Source organism: Hippoglossus hippoglossus, chromosome 3, assembly GCF_009819705.1.
Source record: "Hippoglossus hippoglossus isolate fHipHip1 chromosome 3, fHipHip1.pri, whole genome shotgun sequence".
Lineage (NCBI taxonomy): Eukaryota > Metazoa > Chordata > Actinopteri > Pleuronectiformes > Pleuronectidae > Hippoglossus > Hippoglossus hippoglossus.
The window spans coordinates 11,047,549-11,068,711 of NC_047153.1; the positions used below are offsets into that span (position 1 = coordinate 11,047,549).

General features: G+C 43.0%; 3 protein-coding genes and 1 long non-coding RNA gene across 12 annotated transcripts in view; 2 read left to right on the plus strand and 2 right to left on the minus strand.

The window, feature by feature from the left end:
* Nucleotides 1-154: 154 nt before the first annotated feature.
* Nucleotides 155-2,497, plus strand: trappc2l (trafficking protein particle complex 2-like). Its single transcript, XM_034581328.1, has 5 exons — nucleotides 155-251; nucleotides 563-735; nucleotides 1,642-1,729; nucleotides 2,171-2,250; nucleotides 2,330-2,497. Exons 1-5 carry the CDS (start codon nucleotides 219-221, stop codon nucleotides 2,373-2,375), a joined length of 420 nt encoding a protein of 139 aa, XP_034437219.1. The 5' UTR covers nucleotides 155-218; the 3' UTR covers nucleotides 2,376-2,497.
* Nucleotides 2,498-2,529: 32 nt separating this feature from the next.
* On the minus strand, nucleotides 2,530-6,086 carry pabpn1l (PABPN1 like, cytoplasmic). The gene is made up of 6 exons (XM_034581327.1): nucleotides 5,827-6,086; nucleotides 4,514-4,637; nucleotides 3,930-3,997; nucleotides 3,744-3,850; nucleotides 3,538-3,625; nucleotides 2,530-3,229 (listed from the first exon to the last, which is right to left on the minus strand). Exons 1-6 carry the CDS (start codon nucleotides 5,899-5,901, stop codon nucleotides 2,900-2,902), a joined length of 792 nt encoding a protein of 263 aa, XP_034437218.1. The 5' UTR covers nucleotides 5,902-6,086; the 3' UTR covers nucleotides 2,530-2,899.
* Nucleotides 6,087-8,434: 2,348 nt separating this feature from the next.
* On the plus strand, nucleotides 8,435-14,770 carry LOC117754869. The gene is made up of 3 exons (XR_004612508.1): nucleotides 8,435-8,969; nucleotides 14,274-14,279; nucleotides 14,761-14,770. It is a non-coding gene; the product is annotated as an uncharacterized LOC117754869 (long non-coding RNA).
* The window catches only part of cbfa2t3 (CBFA2/RUNX1 partner transcriptional co-repressor 3), a 39,248-nt gene continuing 29,358 nt past the window's right edge, over nucleotides 11,274-21,163 (minus strand). For 7 of the 9 annotated variants that reach the window (XM_034574133.1, XM_034574194.1, XM_034574168.1 and 4 more), the window contains 7 exons: nucleotides 19,769-20,052; nucleotides 18,801-18,886; nucleotides 17,387-17,672; nucleotides 16,958-17,026; nucleotides 16,162-16,215; nucleotides 14,331-14,521; nucleotides 11,274-13,843 (listed from right to left, as the gene is read on the minus strand). In XM_034574133.1, the coding sequence (XP_034430024.1) occupies nucleotides 13,451-13,843; nucleotides 14,331-14,521; nucleotides 16,162-16,215; nucleotides 16,958-17,026; nucleotides 17,387-17,672; nucleotides 18,801-18,886; nucleotides 19,769-20,052 (1,363 nt within the window). In that variant the 3' untranslated portion in view covers nucleotides 11,274-13,450. The remainder of the gene's footprint in view (nucleotides 13,844-14,330; nucleotides 14,522-16,161; nucleotides 16,216-16,957; nucleotides 17,027-17,386; nucleotides 17,673-18,800; nucleotides 18,887-19,768; nucleotides 20,053-21,163) is intronic. The other 2 variants (XM_034574160.1, XM_034574143.1) reach the window with 2 other exon arrangements.

Consider the following 21,163-nt stretch of genomic DNA (forward strand, 5'->3'; position numbering starts at 1 on the left):
AGTAAAGACAAAAGTAAAAAATATAGATCACCTAGCAAACAGTTTTAGTAGATCAGGTAATTCGTTTACATTGTTATTAAATGTATTATTTAAAACTCCAATTTACATTAAATAATATATAAAAATCCGAAATGTAACTTTATTCTCGCATTTACTATTGTCTGTGAACGCAGCGGGTCACGTGACAGGTTGTGACAGCTCAGAGGAGGAACTCCAACATGGCGGTGTGCATAGCAGTGATAGCTAAAGAGGTAACTGTCGTTTTTCATGTTAAATGTCTTATGTTTGATCCGCATACTGTTTTTTTTACGTTAAAAATGTTTGACACCTTCTACAATGTTCTCTGAATCAACTGTCAGTTTCCCGTGAGAGACGGAAAACGCCCCGCAGTGTAAAAAATGCACCAACAACAGAGCTAACAGCGTTAGCATAGTTAGCTGCTGCTACAGTTTAGTGGGTTTATGATGGTTTAGTGCGGGTGGTTTTAAAGGACGTGGTGCTTTAAATGGGTTCACAGTGTATTTATTGTGTTTCTGTACTTCGACCCGTGTCTTTTCTCCAGAACTACCCGCTGTACATCCGCAGTATGCCCACTCAGAATGAGCTGAAGTTCCACTACACAGTGCACACCTCTCTGGATGTGGTGGAGGAGAAGATCTCAGCTGTGGGCAAGTCTCTGGGAGACCAGAGGGAGCTGTACCTGGGTCTGCTCTACCCCACTGAGGACTACAAAGTGTATCCTCTGTTTATTAAATGTAGTCAGTCACTACTAGTGCTTAAAGTTTAATAAGATCATCTTTCTTTCGTGTTTGGTTGGACTGTGTCACGACCTGGCTCAAGTGGAGATCACACATGACTCATTACAGTTAAATAACTATATATTTAAAGGTTCAGTGTGTAAGATTTAGGTGAAAGGGATCTATTGGCAGAAATTGAATATACAAAAATTGCTATTGGTGTTTTCACTAGTGTGTGATCATCTAAATTGTATCTATAGTTGTGTTCTTTACCCTAGAATGGGCCCTTTATATTTAAATACTTTGTATTTACATCAGGAGTGGGTTCTTTCTACAGAGGCCACCAAGTTTTTTACAGAAGTCCAAACTGGACAAACTAAACCCCTTTTCTGTTTTTATGACAACTGAAGGGTAGTTGTCAGGGTAAGGTGAGAGGTATTCAGCTGCAACATGCAACTTCCCCACTAGATGTCACTAAATTCTACACACAGAACCTTTAAGTAACCTTAATTAAATATGCAGTCAGTTATCAGTAGTGTGGGTGTGCAAGAGTAAGGGAACATGTACATGTATAGGAAACTCAACTAAAATCAAACAAAACCATGTAACCCAGAGAGGAGAGAGAGGAGAGACTGACTGCCCAGGCAACTATACACCTATACATATAGATTGGCAGTCCCCCCCCCCCACTGGGCAACTGTTCAGATTGGCAAATGAACAGGAAATGGGCCTTTGGCGATGTCACATCCCCCTCCTTAACAGTGAGGAAATCCATGTACAGTTGTATGCAGTTTGGTAAATTGAACATTGATTTTTAGTCTTCTTACATTTATTTTATTTAATGATCTTTAAAAAAGAGGTAATTGTGGGAACTGGACAATTGTTTCCTTGACTTGTAAAATAGATATGGATATGTAACAAACTCCAAGGTGAAATTTGTTATTGTTGTGGACTCATCAAATACATCATTGCGGGACAATGAAATAAGAAGTGTAAGTTGATTCCATCGAGCACCAAAACACGTTTAAACAGTCAAGTGAGTTGTAATGTATGTCACATTGCTTATACAGTAGACCTCTTTATGCAAGTGCTGGATATAACACTGTAAATTCTAATTGATACATTATCGAAAATAGATTTCAACATGGATAAAGAGCTTTTGTTCTTTTTATCACTACAATCATCAGGGCAAATCGGTAATTCTGCCCTTTTACAAAAATCTTACAATCAACATTTAATACAAAAGACTAGAAAGCCTGGATTTATTGAGCTTGTATATCCACAGAACTTCTGACCACAATACAGTACATGTTAATCTCTTAGTGTAGTAATTTGACTCAACTGTCAGTTTAAAACAGTTTTATGAACATTCATCTTAACAGAAAACTGGTTGTTTTGAGTAATTCAGTGACTTTGTGATGGTTCTTTTCCAGATGTTCAGAAAATTGCACAACTCTTTTACTGATGTAATGTGCAACCCGTTTCACAATCCTGGGGACACCATTCAGTCCAAGTGAGTTTTGTCTTGCGAAACCTGTTATTGTTTAGTGGTTATTTTCATTACTTCTAATCGTTTTTTAACTCTTCTTCAGGGTCTTCGATGGAATTGTTTCAGGAATGATGGTGCAAACTGGCTGACGTCCCTTCCAACCCTTTCTGCTCAGCCGCCTCTGTACATAATACCCCATCTCTTTTGTTTACGTGTTGCCTCCAAATTTGAAATGTATAACTATATTAAATTTTGTTGTTGTTGCACATCACCACGTGTGTTTCATTTTACCACAAGTGGAGCAACAGTTCATTGTTTTATTTATTCACTTACATAGCAAAAGAAACAGTTATACATGGGGAGGCTTTATACTTTACATTGCAGGCAGCGACACAAAACATTCAGTTTATAAAAAACATTAAGAGATGCAACTGCATAACGATTTGAGGATTGTCCATGCATTCACAGCAACTTAAGCTTATATGCAACATTGCTGATCCCAGGTTTCCATTCTCCACTTCTGTAGTAACTGAAGACTGATGCAGGGGTTGAAAAGTCATTCTTGCTGTCCGTTCTGTGCCTGTCACATAATGCTTAACTCAGTAATGCCTGGAAATATTTGTCAAAATGATCATTTCTATGCACCCACTTGCGATGTAGGGTGTGGGTGGTGTTAGCGCTGCTGGGGGTAGTGTTGTCCACTCGACCCTTCCCCTAACTCCTCAGATGGTGGAGTGATAAGTAGAAGACATGGGTAACGTTTAGGCATCTGTTCATGGTAGTCCATGTGTCCCCACTGTCTCTTCCCCACTGAAGGGCCTCCGTAATAGGGGTGGGGCGTTTGATGTTGTGGCCTGGTTGACTGGTACCGGAACCTGCCTCGTGAGCTGTTGTGATATCTGGGGGGACGGTAGCCTCTTCCTCTTCCTCTGGTGTGACCTCCTCTGTGTCCTCCCCTGTCTGTGGTGCTGATGCCTGGCATATTGGTCCTTTTAGGCATTACCTGTGTGCCAAAGGAAACGTGTTACAGTTTAGGGTGAATATGTTTCAAAAGACTTGCTATTCAACAGCAATTGAACTGAAAAAAAAAAAAGTTGCAAAAACATGCAAAGAAACATAACTGGTTGCACTATCGCTGGCCTACAGTTTGCCTAAAGCTGAACGATTGGAACTGTTATTTAGTGTTAAATTATTCTAGTTGGGTTAGGTTTTATTATAGTTTAGTTAAGCAAGTTTGTTAAGTTTTGCACTCATTTATATTTGTGTATTTAAATAAAGTATACTTAAATCATGTAGTGTGATGCACCTCACCTTAAGGACTCTTCCTCTGAACAAGGTCTCATGCAAACCAATGGCACTCTGCACAGAGTCTTGATCAGTGAACTCAATGTAGGCAAAGCTGAGCAAGAGGGAAGAGAAAAGACAGACACAACAAATAAACTTGGATGTAAACACTTAAAGATGTGTTCTACAGTGGCAAAAAGTATTTTTTTTTAAACTGCAAAAGTTGAACCTACCCCTTGGGGTGGCCGGAGAAGCGGTCACACAGGATGGTTACTCGGTTCACAGGCCCACAGCCGTTGAAATGGATCTCTAACTCATCCGCAGTAGCTCCATAGTCTACCTGGGATTTGTTCAACAGTGCGTCAGATCCCAGTTGTGACAAACCATGCACAGTATGACAAAGGATGTACATGTCTTACATTTCCTACATAGACTGATCTGTTGTCAGCGTCTATCCTCTCCTCAGGAGTCATGTTGTAGAACGGTCCTGGGGAAGAAACAAAAACTAATGTATGCACTGCTTGCAATATATGAAAAAGTAGCATACAACTACTGCAGGTGAAATAAACAGTGATTACTTGAACCAGCATATCCATTTCTTGTGTCATCACTGACAATACAAATCAGAATATCCTTCCCCGATTGTATTTCTGTTCTGAGGAGGAACCAAAAAGAGAGGAAGCGAAGGGTGAAATGGATATGGAGACGCACACAGGCAGAAAATAGCCACAGGCAGCAAGGAGGACCCTTCTGCTTCTCTGGGGCTCACTGCTTCGTCTCATTGGGCAGTGATGAGGCACATGTGAGCGCTGTTTTGACCACAGTGAAGTGCCCCAGGTGTTGGCCAGATGGTGAACGACGCGCTTACCTCACCTGCCTGGAGGCTGCGATGCTACACACCTGGCTAAACATACGACGCCGAGGCTTCCCGAATTCAGAACCAGTGTTAAGCTGTGCACCAAACAAACCGTGAGATGGTTAAGGACTCTGCGGGCTGTCTCACCAGGCCGAGGGCTGCTGGTCAGTAGCTGCATCTCTGGTGCGTCACACCGCTCCTCGTCCTTCATTCTCTCCGTCTCTTCCTCCATCTCCAGCTCCTGAACCCTGGCCTTGATGGCCGCCAGCTCCTGAGACACAAGAACGTAAACAAGAACGTAAAGCCACTGGGGTACACCGAAGCTGCAGATGGGTGACAAATTAAAAAGAACCTGAATGACTGCAGAAACTTAAAGCACAATTCATGCTTCTGCATCGAAGCTACGTGCAAGTGAACCCTACACGTAGACATGTACCCTACACAGAGCCCTACGCTGTACCCTGACGTGCACCTCCCCAAAAACGTAACGCAGACCAAAGTAGCTGTGATTGGTCTGCTTGGTCCGACAGACTCGCCGCCTTTTGAATTGAGTTGAAGGAACGAACCCGGACGTCTTTTTGTTCGTAGCTGCTCTTTCATCAAGAGTTAATTTAATGAATGAATGAAGTGCATTTCATCAGATAACTTGAATTGGCCAGTTAAAGTTTCCCAGAAGTGTTCATCCCCTGGATACACTTGTTGTGAGTATACTATATCAGGTAGAGTATTGGAGTATTTGTATTTGGTTGGGCCCTGCGAGTATTTTTTGGTACTCCGCTGCAAGTATTTCGCTCCATGTTTACTATTTACAACACTTGTTGTCAAACTGATAAGAATGTTTTGCATGTTTCGCCCATTAGCACATTCACTTAAATTGTAGTGTGTTGAGCTCTCAGGGCCACCGTACATTTGCCTTTTTTGACTGCATTGAGAAAGATCATCATTGCATCCTTATCGGAGTGAAACACTTGTAAATGCATAAGAGTTATTTGAATGCTAAATATCTGTGCATCAGTCATGTTGTCCGGCCATACGAGGGTCATAGCCATCACCATAACCTGGCCACTACCCACATGGAGGTGGTCTGGGATTTCCGGGTAAGAGATGGGAGACAAGGTTTTCGACCATCTGTTATTTCAGAGCCTTCACTGCACAAGATGCAAATTTATAAAATCACACTACGACTTCACCCTGGAAATGCGGACATCCAGAGCACCTGACCGGCTCCATGACGACCATTCCTCCCGGCGTGCGGTGCGGGATGTGTCTCACTGATGTCTGCTCGCATTGTGATGTAACGCCACCACATTGTGTGCGGACATGACGGTCCCCTCCCCTCCCCTCCCCTCCCCTCCTCTCCTCTCCTCTCTCTGCTCCTCGGACTCGCGTGAAAAAAAAAAACAAACACACGCAGACGATCCCGGCACCTGCACATCCTCCGCCGACCCGCAGATACTCACAGGGTCCTCGGTGTAATGCTCCTCGATGGACTCGCCCTCCTCCAGGTAGCCGTACTCCAGATGATGTTCCGCCATGCTCACTGCTCAAACATGGCATCTGCGAGGAAGCACCGCAGCTCGCCCACCGACCACCGGAAATATGTCCTGCGGGGAAGAGACTGCTGTGGGACGGCACCTGATCACGCACAGATAATAGACATCACCTGTGTGTGCGTGTCATGACGCGCCGCTTTGATTGACAGGCGGAGAGCACGTGAGACACGCCGGAGGAGGGTGCCGCTCTCCCAGTGCCGCATCAGAGGGACCAGTGTTCCTGGGTGCCCCCCGCCCCAACCGCTTTGTGGCCAGTACCCCCACCCTGCCTTACGAGCAGGGTTGAGTCGGTAATAATAGAAATATGAATGTACCAACCTGATCCACGACGCTGCTGCAAAAAACGTAACTAAAGTGAAACATAAAGAAGAAAGTTGTAACTTTTGGTTGTGTTTTAAAAGTGGTCTATTGGGTTGGACTTCGTTGAGTTTTTCTGAGGGCTTACTTGCAGACAGGGAGGCACACGCAAACCACTAAAGCACGGAAGAAACAAATATTTTCTTGATCCAACGTACATGAGAACAGTTAAACCAAAACGCTTTACAATTAACATGCAGACACAGAAATACAGAAATAAATAAATGTAGGAATGTAAAAATGTACAAATGAATAAATAGATAAATAAATAAATAATAATAATAGATATATTTGAATTAATTAATGTATAAATGTGGAAATAAATAAATAATAGAAACTAGCAATAGATGAATAGCCTTTTTACCTCACCAAACTAGCTATTTTTCTTTCTTTATTCATGTATTTATTTTACTGAGTCATTTACCTTTTTCTTTATTTATTTCTTGTTTATACGTCGTTGATATTATTGGCGTGTTGATGACGTTTCGAACACGACACAGATGCGAAACTGGAGTAATACAAATATATCTCGGGATGACAAAGAGGAGCCCGACACGTAGAAGACGCAGACAAAGACGTCAACTTGAAAAGACGACGAGATCCGAGAGCTTTAGGTAATCAAAATGTAAAGAGTGCTAAACTAACAATGCATACTAAAATGGCCGGGGCTTATTTAACTCACTGCAGATTAGGTAATAACAGCTCGGAGGTATTAAAGGATTATTTTGCTCGATGTTAATGCAGAATTTTCTTTTGTAAGTTTGTGACATTATAGCTAACATCAGTTAAAAACATAAAATGAAACAGGCTATCATAGTGCTAGTGAGTTTGCGAGCTACTTCAAATATTTTAAATGTTAGCCAGGTGGCAACACGCCTGAAACTAATGTCAGCTGACAATTAGCAATATAGGCTAACATTTTCAGAACTAGGTAATATTTCAGAGTCTGTATAATTAATCCCTCTTTTGGGGACATCTCCAGTTCCTTTGGTTTACAATGTCTCTTATCAGCAAGATGTTAATTAACAGGCTAATTAGTCTTTGCAGACCAATGCTATCTTGCAGCCTATGATTTTATAGTAGAGCATTCATTTTTCATTTGCATTAATGCTGTGTATGCGTTCATTTACATAGGGTTAGGGGTGATCTTAAAACCACTTAAAACCATTTAAAAAGAATAATACTTTCTATATCAAGCAGTGTTCTGCTTATTTAGCAGAGATGTGGTGCAGATTTTGACTTCAGGCATTAAATTATTTCAAATTTGAAACCACTGGAAATAAGAAAAGAGTTCACTTTGTCACTTTGTGAAGATTATTCACCAAGCAAGTTTTTCCCCTTTTATTTCCCCCATAACTAAAATAATAAAATAATCATATTATTCCATTCTATCTCACAGTATATCCAGTTCTTTTAAGTCACTAATTAAGCTAAGATGTTTATACTCAGGAAGTATTCACCAAAACCTGCAACAGTTTAATGGCTGCACCATTCCATCAAATGGGAATATTCTAGATACCTTGTGCATCTCCTATTGTATCATATTGTATAAGCATGTTTGCTTTACATATATCTGACTCAAAGTTCAAGTTCAAATGAAATTTATATTAATCTTCATCTCAAATTTAAATATTAATTGGTTCAGAAGGAGATTTGTGTAACTGGTACATTTTGTATCAATATATATTTTTAGCATCTCTCAATGTGTTAATACTCTGACAATAAATTGAGGTATAAGACATGGTGTGGACTTGTTTGTGATCTCTAACGTATGATTAGTTGGTTTTTGACGATTGATTAAATGTTTCACAAGAGTATATGGGACTTTTAATGTTTGTGTTGTTCTTTAGAAATGAGAGAACTTAATTATATGACTTTCAAGGTTCACTTATGTGTTGTTGAACAGATCATTTTCCTTTTCTGAGTCTGCGACTCTTTCTGAATTTAAAGAAAAAAAGCAACCAGGGTAATGAATACTTAATTTCATGTTTTAATTACACTGTTACATTGTTCAACACAGACAATAACCTGAATTAGAATGTTTTACAGCTTCACACATCCAACAGAGCGAACAGTTAAAGAGTGGTATTAGCAACAGGGAGGAAAGCATGCAAGAAATAAATACAAATCAGAATTTAATTCTTCTGGCACAGTTTACTTCATCTAAAAACGGCAACATGACTTTCTGAAGAGGAAAATAAAACAAAAGAAGGAGAAAGATCTTCAAAGCGCCAACCTTTCCTACAGAAACTGATTTTTCTGTAATAATGTATTGCACAATACAGTATAGAATGCTTCCCTACACATAGAAAACCATAAACCTTTTTTCTGTTCATGTAAAGGTAAAAACAAGACCATCCTGAGCCATGGCTTTTGGGAAAACTAGTGCTGAATCCACTGTTATCTTTCTACTGTAGCTGTTCATCAGTGCCTGTTTCACAGGAAGGACGTGTCACCATCACATCAGACGAGCCTTGAAACTTCATTGGTAGAGTTAATGGTTCGGGTAGGGAAGGAACGAATGCCAACCTGCTAATATTCGTCTTCTCTAAACATGCGTTTTGCCCAAATCATGTACATAGTTGAACAAACAGAAAAGTGGCTGATGTGAAGTGTTTGGAGACCCTTGGATGGTACGAACGAAAAGCAGAGCCCTTATGAGTTTGCCATCTAAAATATCTTCACAGAGAAACGTACATGACACCTCGGCACCAATCTCATTTGTTTCATGACTGAACGAAGCTCACACCCAGCTGAGCGGAACATCGAATGGATCTTCGTCCGATCGGAGTCAGTGAAGGACAGATTTCCCTCTCCTCCCACTCACATTGGTGGGACGTGACGTTCTCGAATGCCGGGACACGAGACAAAAAACCTGAACCAAACTGAAACCTAAAGAAGAAAGTTGTAGCTTTTGGTTGTATTTTGGTCATTTAAAAGTGGTCTGTTGGGTTTGGCTTTGTCGGGTTTTTCTGAGGGCTTACTTGCAGACAAGGAGGCACATGCAAAGCTCTTAATTGAGTTGAATGGAACTGCCATTGAAGTGTTATTTAATGTGTTGTTTGATGTGGATATCATGCGTGAAACATGGTGTTTGACTGAACAAAGCTGTTGCTACATATTGCAAATCGATCTGCCAGGATAGTCTGTCTGGGATGTTTCATTAAAGCTCTGAAGGTTTCAAGTAGTTTGTACAGAGACACAAAGAAAAAGGATTTTTCTTCTTTTTTTTTTTTTTTTTACAAAAACACACACCACAAATACACACACACACACACACACACACACACGCACCCATCATGCATTCATTTTTATCTCTGCAAGGCTTTGTAACTGTAAGAACACGCAATCAGGAGGCTTTTTCCAAAGGAGAGGCCTCTATTGTTTTTACAGAAGCACTATTCAATACGTAGACAACAAGCGCTTTGATTGCTTGAATAGGAATTCTACACATTTCAAACTAGGCGCTTCCTTGAGCATGTTCTTCTCTCTTGTGCTCCGAGTGTGTGTATTTCAGACACTTTGGTTAACGGCTGTAATGGTGGTCTAACCTTATTATTTACGGTCTGTCGGTACACACACGGTGTCAAAGCCTACTATGGCAATGCAGAAGTACTTTGGTCTGTGCTTTTATTGGTTTTTGGACGACAAATGTACATGTCATGGTGGATTCTATGTGTCAGTTTGGTAACCTGCAGGTAACGTATTACTAAATTCCTGCAGCATCAGTTTGGTTAACGGGATGTCATCAAAAAGGTGAGGTTTTGGTGGGAGTAAATATTTGTTTCCACATCATGATGAATGACAGTTCCTTTCAACGCTCGTTATCAGACAGATTTGGATGATCGCTTTTTCAATGTGCACTTCCATGTCTGCGCTCAGTCCAGGTCAACCTCTCCTGGTGGTTAGCTGTATGGTCACAGGAGGTAGCTAGTGTGAGAGGGGGGGTCGTGTAGAGTGGTCTGTGGGACAGTCGTGGAAGAGGTGGACATTTGACGGAGGGAGGGGGGGAGGGCGACACAAAAAGGCTGAGATCAACACCACATTAGTTATGACACACACAAACAGTACAAAAATGCCACACAGAGATGCAGGGGTACCTTGCAGCTTATCTCATTTGAATGATATGTTTCACAGAGTCAACAAAAAGTTTGATCCATGTGTTGACAAATGAAAAAACATTATTTTTTTTCAAATTTGGTCCAAGTGTGTATGAGGCCAACCTTACGGATATACCATGATCATTTAAAGGCCTTGAGACTGTTTACAAGAGGGCGATCGTATTGCTCCAGCATGTGTGGAGGGCTAAAGAAAATCAAATAACCTAAACCTCCCTCAATCTCAAGTTGATATGCTCACTTGGCAAAAAAGAAAGCAACATTTCAATGGTTGGGTATCGAAATTAGCTTTAGAGTTTACTGTAGCTTAACACTGGCATTTCAAACCTACACTGATGGTTTGCCCTGCACCTTTGGGGGGGGGGGGGGGAACACAAACACACATACACACAAGTTGACGAGGACCAAGAGAGAGGGTCACTTGGAGAAAAAACAGAATGCTTGATTCGATATATCAAGTTTGACAGTTTCTGCATTTGGTGCAACTATTGAAAATGAGACACCACCTTTTTTTTGTTTTTTAAATATTGACCATACTGGGGTTTTCTAATTGATAGTAGGGTAAAACACACACAGTTGAGTCCCCTCCTGCAGGATGTAAACAGACCTGTGGTGGATGAAGCACATGACAACAGCTATTTATTTATTTCATTTTGTGTCAGAGTATTATATAATTTGGGTGATTTTCTTATTTTAAATTGTAAATTAAGGCCGAATTATTTAAAAAGAAATGTACAGGAAGTCCTGTCTTGTCTTGTCTTGTCCATCCACCCTAAATCTTTTTTCATCCATTTTCAGCAACATGCATCGTGGCCTTTTACGGAGCCACTCCGGGTGGTGTTACACTTTTGTTTACAAGTAAAATTGAAAGTGTTTAGCTTGAGAGAAAGAGAAAAAAAAAAAGAAATTGATAAATTCGAGAAACAAATGAACTGTGAGAAAATCATATTCTGGACATTAAACTTTAAAGGTTTCTGTTATTTGGCAAACACATTTTTGGACCTCTTTAAATACTATGTACATTCACATTAAGTTACTGATGTTACTTTAAATATATTTATATGTATCTATATTATATGACACCCTATGGGCAGTTGCTGAGGTTCCATTCAGTAGCTGAATTCTCTTCATATTGCACCTCCGTCCTCTCACTGTCTTACAATGCGAGCAATACAAAATATTCTACAAGAGGGGGTTTCATCTCGTCAATATAGATACAAGAAATCAAACAATAAGTACAATGTGAGACTTCCTCTCGTAAACGAGTGTCCTTGCTCTGACTTCACTGCTCAGCCCGAACTCAAAGGAGGAAAAGGAAAAACGGAACCGAAAACAAAGTCCATCTTTCTGGACACACACGAGGGCAGCACATGTGGACAATCAGCGACAAGAGACATTATCAAAAAAATGGAAAGAGGAACAATATCTACAAGCAGGTTTGAACCCTTCCCATGCGGCTGCCTCGGAGGCTCCGTCCGAAGCAGGCTGTGTGGTTAGGGAGCAAACGTGAGTCAAGTAGTCGGGGGGGAAGAGCATAGAAGGGGAGGTGTGGGGTGAGGGGAGGTAGAAAGAGAGAGGATAACCAAGTCTACACCACCCTTTTACTCGGCTCGTTCATCTGTTTATCATGCTTTGGAAAAGGAGGAAGCGAATGTAAAGGTAACAGCAATTCCTTTGAAATATCAAAAAAAACGATATAGAAACAATCTTCCCATACGTCTCTGTAGTACGCCATGCCTTCTTGGAAAATGTTTTCAATCTTGTTTTGAGGTTTTTTTGGCAGCTCCGTCGCCGCGCATCGACTCCCTTTGAGGCCGTGTAGCTTTTCCTGTCCTCTCTGTTACCATTCACAAAAAAAATCACACTGTGGCAGGGTTTTCTATTCGTCTCGTGAAGTCTTTCTCTTGTAGGCAAGTTCACAGCATTGTCCATGTTCACTAGTCGGGGCCATCACTGAGGAATCACTGTCCTTTTGTCGAGGCTGCAGGAGGCGGCTGCAGATCAAACCAAGTCACAGTTTTTTTTTGTTTTTTTTGTTTTTTTTGTCTATCTCTGGGTCCCGCTCTGCAGCTTCTCTGCAGCCTGGTCCTCTCAGGGCTGGCTTATCTGCTGAGGAGGTGATGTTGCTTTGCGTTTGGTTATGAGTGCTTCTCCTTATCGCTTACTTACTCACTTTGGCAGTGTAATACAAAGGTTTGGATCATGTTGTTTTTCATCTTTGAATTCATTTGGGTTCACAATGGTGCAGAGAGGTGAGTCCGGTGTAGATTTTCTTGGCTCGCTAGCAAGGTAGTTAGCAGTTTTAAAATTAATTTATTCTCATATCATTATTGTTGTCATCAGCATCACTATTATTCTTTAGTTAGAATATTTGGACTTTTCTTTATTTTTCCCTTAAAGCCAGAAAGAAACATTTAATAAATACTAAGCTGTGTTTCTGAGGAATTAATCGCATCACAGGTTTTTTTCCCCTTCCCATCATCCATTTGAAAAAAAGGTATTATGTTCCTTGCCTGTTTCCATTAGGACACTGGAGGAAAAGTGCCACATCAGTGAACTGTCTGGACTAGTAGTGCACATCTCAGGGCTGGGTACTGTTCTCTCATTGGTACTTAATTAAAGGGAAATCCTACCCAAGTGCTAATCGGCTTAGTCATCCCCCCGTCGATGTTGCCTTACTGCAGCCCTTGTCTTGTGTCCTTACATGGACACTATTTCCCATGCTTACATTACATCAAAGTTCATGTTCTCAGCAAACACATCTGATATGTTTCTGTTACAGAGATAGGAGACACTGCACTATTCATGCTTTACACTACACTGAACCCCAGGCTGGAATCTTTGAATGTGGTTGTGAAAAAGAGAAAAAGTATTTTTTGGGGGGGGGAGGTTACAAGAGTCTGTCATCAGGTAGTGAGAATATTTTCAGAAGAGCTTAGAGGGAAATGTGGGAGGAGGAAAGGGATCAGTGTGCAATGAAGATTCCTCAGTTTGGTTTTTGTGTGGAGTGTGGGCACTGTCGCATCAGTATGCAGAGAAGGGCCGAGGGTCAGGCGTCAGCGAGAGGTGGCCTCCAGGAGGGCGGGGGTGGCTGGAGTTGTGGAGCGAGAGGCACTGCTGGAACTGCTCTCCTTGGGGCTCGCAGAGACGCTTCCGCCGCCGCTGCCTGCCCCTCCCGCAATACTGCTCTGGCCTGCCAGGGTCAGGGGTCCTGGCGGGGTGCTCTCCGTGTGGGTGGGGGGCGCACCGGAGGATGCTGAGGAGCTGGAGGAGGGAGTGCCGAGGGGGACGCTGCTGCCCCCTGGCAGCCCCTGCAGGCCTTGACCACAGACGTGGTGGTGCTTCTCCCAGTCTTTGTGTTGGCAGAAGGAGCCGCAGTAGCGAGCCGTGTTGCAGCCGCTGCACGTCTCACTGGCTTTTCTCCCACAGTTCCAGCAGCTCTGTTGAGACAGTGGGGAGAGTGGGTTGATAAAAATAAGTCTCTTTCTTGTCCCAGGGTATCAGCAATCATTTTCAGTCTGACATGCACGACACATACTAATGTTAAACCATAAATAAATCATTATTATAAACTAGTTTCTTGGTCTGATCCTCGTTTTTTTTTCTGTAACTCTCTGCAGAGTGCTTTGATTTTAAAGCTGTGAGCACTGCACCAGCACCACTGGTTAGAGTAACCAGCAGGTGGTGGTCAACTGCTCTGTAATGGCCTCGGCTTGGCACTCTGCTCCAGCCATCTGGGTCCGTCTGCTTTTATTTACACAGACAACTGGACTGCTTCTGCTATAATGATGACAACCTGGTGCTGCACCAAACCCAGAGCAGCCAGCTGTGTGGATTACACAACACAAGATAGCCCAGATAGGTAAAACAGTGACAGAGATAGGAGTTAAAAAACCAGAGGAGAAAATGTGAGTAGAGGAAGTCTGTGATACTCACTTCACTGGAGTCCTCCTGTTGGTTGATGACTGTGATTGCATCCTCGGAGGCTTGCCTCTTGGCCTCGGCCAGCGCCCTCTCCATTTTAGAGCGCTCGGCTGAAATCATCTCATGAGCCTTCCTCTCGGCGTCCGACACCGCTTTCTGCAGCTCTGACATCGCCTGTCGCTTCACCTCATTCACGGCCTCCTCTACAAGAGAGAGAGAGAGAAAGAGAGAGAGAGGTGTGTTAGTGCCTGTGACCGTCGTCTCATCCTGCCTGCTCTGTCATCCTTTATTAAGGCCCTTTAAGCTGCCATCTTGTTGCAGCTCAGCGAACAGATGTACATCATCCAAGATTTAAAACTTTCTGCCAGAAAAGGGAAACAGCCAGACTTCAATAATTAATTCAAACACGTCTGGCCACAATCATTTTCAGTGTTGACAACAGCAGATGTCTCCGGAGTTTTGTCGCCAACTTGGCTGTTCATCCAACATCCTGGGATTCCCTAGTTCGCGTGATTGTCGTCTTGTCATGAGAATTGTTTTAAGAGAACATGTGAGACAGAGTTAAACAGTGATGGGAATCATTTCCCCAGCAGTAGACATGAATATCTCCACTGCAGGGCTCCCTGCATAGTAGATATTCTTCATCTCGGGGCCCTCTGTTCATCCAGCACAAGCACAAGCTGTATGAGTGAGGAGGCTGTGTTTTTACAACAGGCAGGTGTGTAGACTCCTTTTCCAGATGGCAGTCGAAAATAGAAACTTCCCGCAGAGGCAGGAGTGATTACATTTTGCCATCTTTCATTATTGGCCTCACGGTGCACAACAATTTCTCGCAGGTCTTTTTATACCTGAGAAATAGGTTGAAAACATACACTATTTATTAATCAAACGCTAATGGGGTGTGTCTTGATCACAAGACACGGATTCCCCCTACAGTATCATTTTCTTCTGCCATCTATGACAGTAACGCTTTTAAAGATTAAATGATTCTTTTCTCCCTCCTGCTCCACCTCCTCCAGATGTGCCATGTAGACAGTAGTGGCCCCCAGGATGATGTGTTAGCCCGACCGAGATGGAGGTGAGACTGATATTGTTCCCTCCGCTGCTCGTTTTCCTTCAGTCAGTGTTTGTTTGAAAGAAAACTCATAAATATCTGTCATTTTTCCTTGCAGCCCCACTCTCCTCCACAAAAAGACAGGGGAGCAGGGGGGGGGGCCTTATCCAGTCGTAGCTGTGTGTATATGCACATGTCAGTGTTTGATTCCTATGCTTTTTAAGCCAAAAAAGTTAGTTTTCTGTCAATCCTGTCAACACACTGTCTCTGTACCTGCCCCCATCCTCCCTCTACCTTCATCCTTCATTTCATTTGTACTCTTTTTTCCCCCCTCATACCCCTCCTCCTCCTCTTTCTTCTTTCCCCTTGCAAACAATATCTGCATTATCCCAGGCTTCTCAATTATCTGGCCTAATGCATGCACCACTAAGATTAGTTTGCAAATTTAATTAATTCTTATCAAGGAGACTGCACAGCAGATGCTGGGGCAATTAGCACTTAATGGAAAACACGGGGGCAGCAATATTAACGTTTTAATTCCACAGGGATTTGGCAAGTCCCTGAAACGTGTTATTTCTGTCTGCCTTTTCACACTTCAGATCTTATTTTTTCAAAAGCACCGCAGTCTCTCAACCTGAACCAGACCAGCGAATACGTGTGTAGTTTTTAATTAAAAGCAGGAGGTGCGGCAGCTACATCGGGCCGACTACCCAGCTCGCCGAGATAGAGGTGACACGTAAACACACACAAACACTACAGAGGTGAGATGTCGGGAGATGCGTTACTCACCCTGCTTGTTTTGGAGGTGCTTTAGTGCTGGGGAGAGCGGGATGCTTGTAGTTCCTGTATGAAAAACAACTGCAATTAAAAGAGTGTTTTTTTCCCCTGCTGGTGAAAATGCAGCACAGTATTTTGCCAACAGCAGCAGCATCTCAGCTCCGCAGGGTATTGGAGTATGACTGCAACATAATAGCGCTGGGACTGGTGGTGGAACAAGGGCTGAGTCAGGTGACTCCTGGGATGGGCTCTATCTAACATGCAGTATACGAGAAGGCCCAGACAGTGCAACACTCCCAGCTGCTTTCAATTTCTCTACAGAATGAGTGGAAAATAATCACCATGGTTCAGATTTGTTTGTCTGTATCGATAAATGTCTCTATTTGATGCACTCCAGGGATATATTTTACGTTCCGTGCACGGGGCTAGAAAGCAAAATTGAAAGAGAGGTGTAAAAACTTGAGAGCGTGTGTGTGTCTCAGGACAATGGAGACAAGTTGCGCTCCAACTTGTGCTGCTCTGCTGCGGCAAGCCTTGGGCCGGATGACTGCATTTTCACTGCAGCTTTAACTGCAGTGGCCTTTCATAATGGTGACTGATGGAGGGCGTCTTGCCCGATAATGACACGGTGTCTCCAATCCTCTGGCCTGATGGACCTACGGCTGTTAGAGCTCTTTTCTGTGTGTCTCGGTAGCCAGGGCGAGGGCCACGAAGACTGATGGCGGTGATTGTGTGTGTGTTTTGTTCGTCTGTGTGTGAGGTCAATTAGGAAGACAGTAAGGAAAAAGGGGGAAATGTTGGCTCTTACCGGCTTTCCTCCAGATTTCCTCTGGCAGGTATCCTGAGGGAGGCCTGTGTAAGAAGTCTCGGTGGATCTCTGAAACACACACATGCGGGGCACACACTGAGTCTCAAATACACACACACGGTGACAGACACACACAAACCTCCCCTATAGTTTCCAGGTTTCAATTTGGAATCAATAAAAACTTTGCATGGCAACATCAGTAACTAAGCTGTCGATAAACTTTTCCATCCATGTCTGGGAAGGAAAGGGAGTTAGAAGTGGCTACAAATCTTAATTATGAATGAGCATGCAGGAAACGTTAGGCTGGAATCAGTTGTTTAAAGATCCGGGATGTTGCAGCTAATGTTGTATTGCTTCACACTATGAGCTAGAATTTGTAAATTTGGAGAAAAACCGGATCATCTCACTGACGTGCGTGTGTTTGTCTACCTGTCTGTCTGCCCGTCTGCCTTTCGACAGCCGAGGGAGTTCCTATGGGCAGTGGCTCGCTGCCGCTAGCTGTGTTGGAGGAGGAGTTGTGGTGAGGAGTAGGAGGAGGAAGAGGAGGAGGAGGAAGGCAGTGCTGTCCGTTGCTCCCACCTTTTTTCATCTCCTCCACGTCGCTGTAGCGCCGAATCCAGTGGTTCATCTCCTCCCGGTCGGCCTCCTGGCAGCGGCGCAGCACCGTCAGAGAGCGGCGCGTCTTCTCCACCATGTCCATGATGCAGTTCAGGAGCTGAAATGGGACACCATCGAGGATAAGCTGAAGCAATGGTAAAGTTTAAATTCAGAATTAAATAGAAAATAACTAAAACTCCAGCAGTAGACTTTATGAAATGAACATCAAACATCATAAATCCGGATGAACAAATCTGATTCTACAGGAACAAGTTACTTTTGGAACCACTGTGCTTATGTGTGAATCTACGCACTATTTCAATCTGCCCCAAAACACATACCACCCAGCAGATGTTGTGTGTCTGTGTGCAACTATGTGTCACTGTCTGTGCCAATCGGTTCATGAATCGTGTGTTTGTCAGTGATTTCCAGTGTCTTTAGAGTCTCGATAAATTAACAGCTGGACTGCTGATGAAATAGTTGAGCCAATTCCTTCCACCCTTCTGCTCCGCTCCCTGCCAGCTCAGCAGATTTACTCTGCTTCCTCTCCATGCACCCACTGTTGTAAACAATGTCAAATTTTTTTTTTATTCCACAGCGCCCTGTGTTTCCAGACCTGGGCCCGCTCTTCTAAATGGGTTTAGCATGGTTAACATTCAATCCATATCATTAATTTCCATTCATCTTTGCATCTCTCTCTGTCTATTTTTTCCCCCCTCCGTCTCCCTCCCGCCTTCCTCCATCCCTCCCTCCCCTCGGAGTTCGCTATATTTATTTCAGTGAAGTGTTTCTAATTTGGCTGGGGTCCAGGCCTGGCCGGTTCTCTCCATGACTGCAGCTCTTGTCTCAGCTGCTCTCCCCAGCTGGAGCTGCTCTCTGCTGGGTCCTGAGCTCCATCTGGGGCCCTGTTTCTGTGCGTGTGTGTCTGTATCTAGTATACATGATTTTTGTCTACATGGAGCTGGGTGCCAGGAAGCCAGATAGGTGTCTGTGTGTTGTTAGTCCATCACACTGGCGTGAACCTCATAAGGTCGGCTGTCCCTCATCTGTTAACTCAAATGGAACGAGGGATTCTCCATCTGTCATCAGTTCCTGTTTCTGTTATCTAAACTCCATCTTTACTAAAACTAGCTTCAACCAACTACTGACCTTCCTGGCTCTCTTTTCTCCCAACAGCGTTATGATGTACATGATTTAAACAAAGAGGCGGCTGACGTTAAACATGGCTGCAAACTCTGATACGTACATTATCAAGGTGCTTCCATTCCTCTGCCCACTCTCTGTCTGTCAGACGGTGGTCGATCACCTCCTCTTGGCGAGCGCCGTGCACTGCTGCAACAAAATCACACGGGACAAATCTCTGTTAGGATCATGTACAGAACACTTTACACTGTAGTATTACCTGAGCAGAACAGTCCACGTTGGATATATAATGATGTGTGCAGTTGACAAAAGGAAGCTTCCCTACTGCATTTCTGATTTCTTCAGAAACCTGAACCTGGCCCAGGTGTTAGCATTTTGTACCACATTATAGTTATCTTTTCTATTCTTTTATTTTATTTTAACTTATTTCATTTTATTTTATCTTATCTTATTTTGTTGTATGGCACTTTGGTCAACTGCAATTCTTTTAAAATGTGCTATATGAATCCGTCAGCCTCTCAAGTGTTTAACATACAGACTTGGTAGGGTTTAATGCTTAATTCATCCACATAATAAACTAATACATGTTTGCAGACTTGTTATTAGTAACTGTGTACGTATGTGTCATATGTTGTCTGTGGCTTAGAGGAATTTAATTTTGGTGTATTGTTTGTAGTATATTCCTCGTTACTTTTTGCTGCATGCATTGTAATATAAAGCACATCGAAAACCTTGAGAACTCACACTAAATGGGATGAGACTTAAAGGTAGAAACTCAGGTGTCCATATACATGAGCCTCGTGTGAGACCGTTCGTCTAACAATTGATCTCTTTCCTTCTGGGAAAGCAGACGGAAGGCATATATGGTTGCCACAGTTGTACCACACAGGCATGTACGGCTGTGGGCTTTATATAGATGCACCGCCACAAGGATTATCACACCGGACTGACAACTGGCCTTTGTTCATCACATACACCCCACTGACATATGCACGGGGCCACTCAGCGTTGACAATATAAGTGTAACCTACGTGACCGTGGATGTTTGTAACCGTGTGATCGCTGCTCTACCTGTCTGCCGATGCCTGTCTCGAGCGTCGCGGTGTTCGTTGTGTCTGTAAGCGTCTCTATACTGGTGCGCCAGGGCCATGTCTTCTAGGCGGTAGTGCTGGGGTCCCATTTGGGGGTTGGGCGGGTGGGGCAGGCCGTTGGGAGGGTGCGTGGGGAGGCCGTTAGGAGGTGGGTGAGCAGGAAGGCCCGTGCTGGGGCTGAAGCGTTGGCTGGGGCTGATGGTGCAGGGCCTCTTAGCGAGGTGCTCTGGGTGCATGCCATCCCTCTCTGAGCTGTCTTTGGTCCTGAAGAGGAGGACAAGGGAGAGGATTAAAACATGACAGAATGGTCAAATATACAGTACACCTCGACCAGAAATGAATATTGCCATGGCTTACTATCATACTAATTAATGTGGCCACAAATTTTTAGGAGCTTGCAAATTAAAAATGCTTTAAAGAGTGTTTTTTGAATTAAAGAAATTCAAGCTCTGAAGGAGAATAATTCGGCACCACATAGTAAACAGTATGAAAAAGCAGAGGCCATGCAAACTACTGTGTCAAAGACATGACATATACAATGCAGAATTTTAAATCGTAAGAGGAAAGTTGAAGGCCTGAATTGTTTTTCCAGCAGTGCAGTGCAGTTATATTACGATTAACAACATAACAGATCCTTGTTGCACGATTCCATGTTCACTTGCCTAGAAGTAATGGCCTTGCACAGCCATGCTACATCTCAGAAGCTCTGTTTCCATTACCACATTTACCAGTATTGCACAAATCCAATAAACAATTCAGCTGCTTTTTTTATTTCAACCAGTCAGAGGTTGTTCTGAGGTTAAAGCCACCAAAAAATCTGCAACTGCGTGGCTCCTTTCTCACCCCAGTTTTATTCTAAAACTGATTTTTGACACCGTGTTAATGTCTGGAGGAAGAAAATTTACTTTTGAAAAAACCTACTTCATCTTTCCCCAGCTAGTTCATCCATGGCTGTGCCAGACCGCAATGAGTAATGTGAAAACTGGATGGTTTTGCCAGGCTGAATGTGCATTTCTGGTGTATTACTTCATAGTTCAGGAAAACATGCCCCAGAAAGGACCTGAATGCCCTCAACATCAAATCAAGATATATACACACATCATGAATCACATATCTGTTTATGTGTTTGCAATTTGCTGGTATTGCCAACATTACCAGTGCAGAGTATCTGTATATCTGGGAAACCAGTCAAGATAAGAGTAGCGCCAAATTATGATGCACGAAGAAAACTCAGACGTGGAAATTATCAGCTGTGCTCCAACTTTGCACAAATGAAGACAAATTCTAAGAGTCAGGATGTGTCCTCAGCTGCACCTCTACATGCAAAAAAAGAGCTGCGATATGATGTAGTGACGCAAGTATGATGTAACTACAC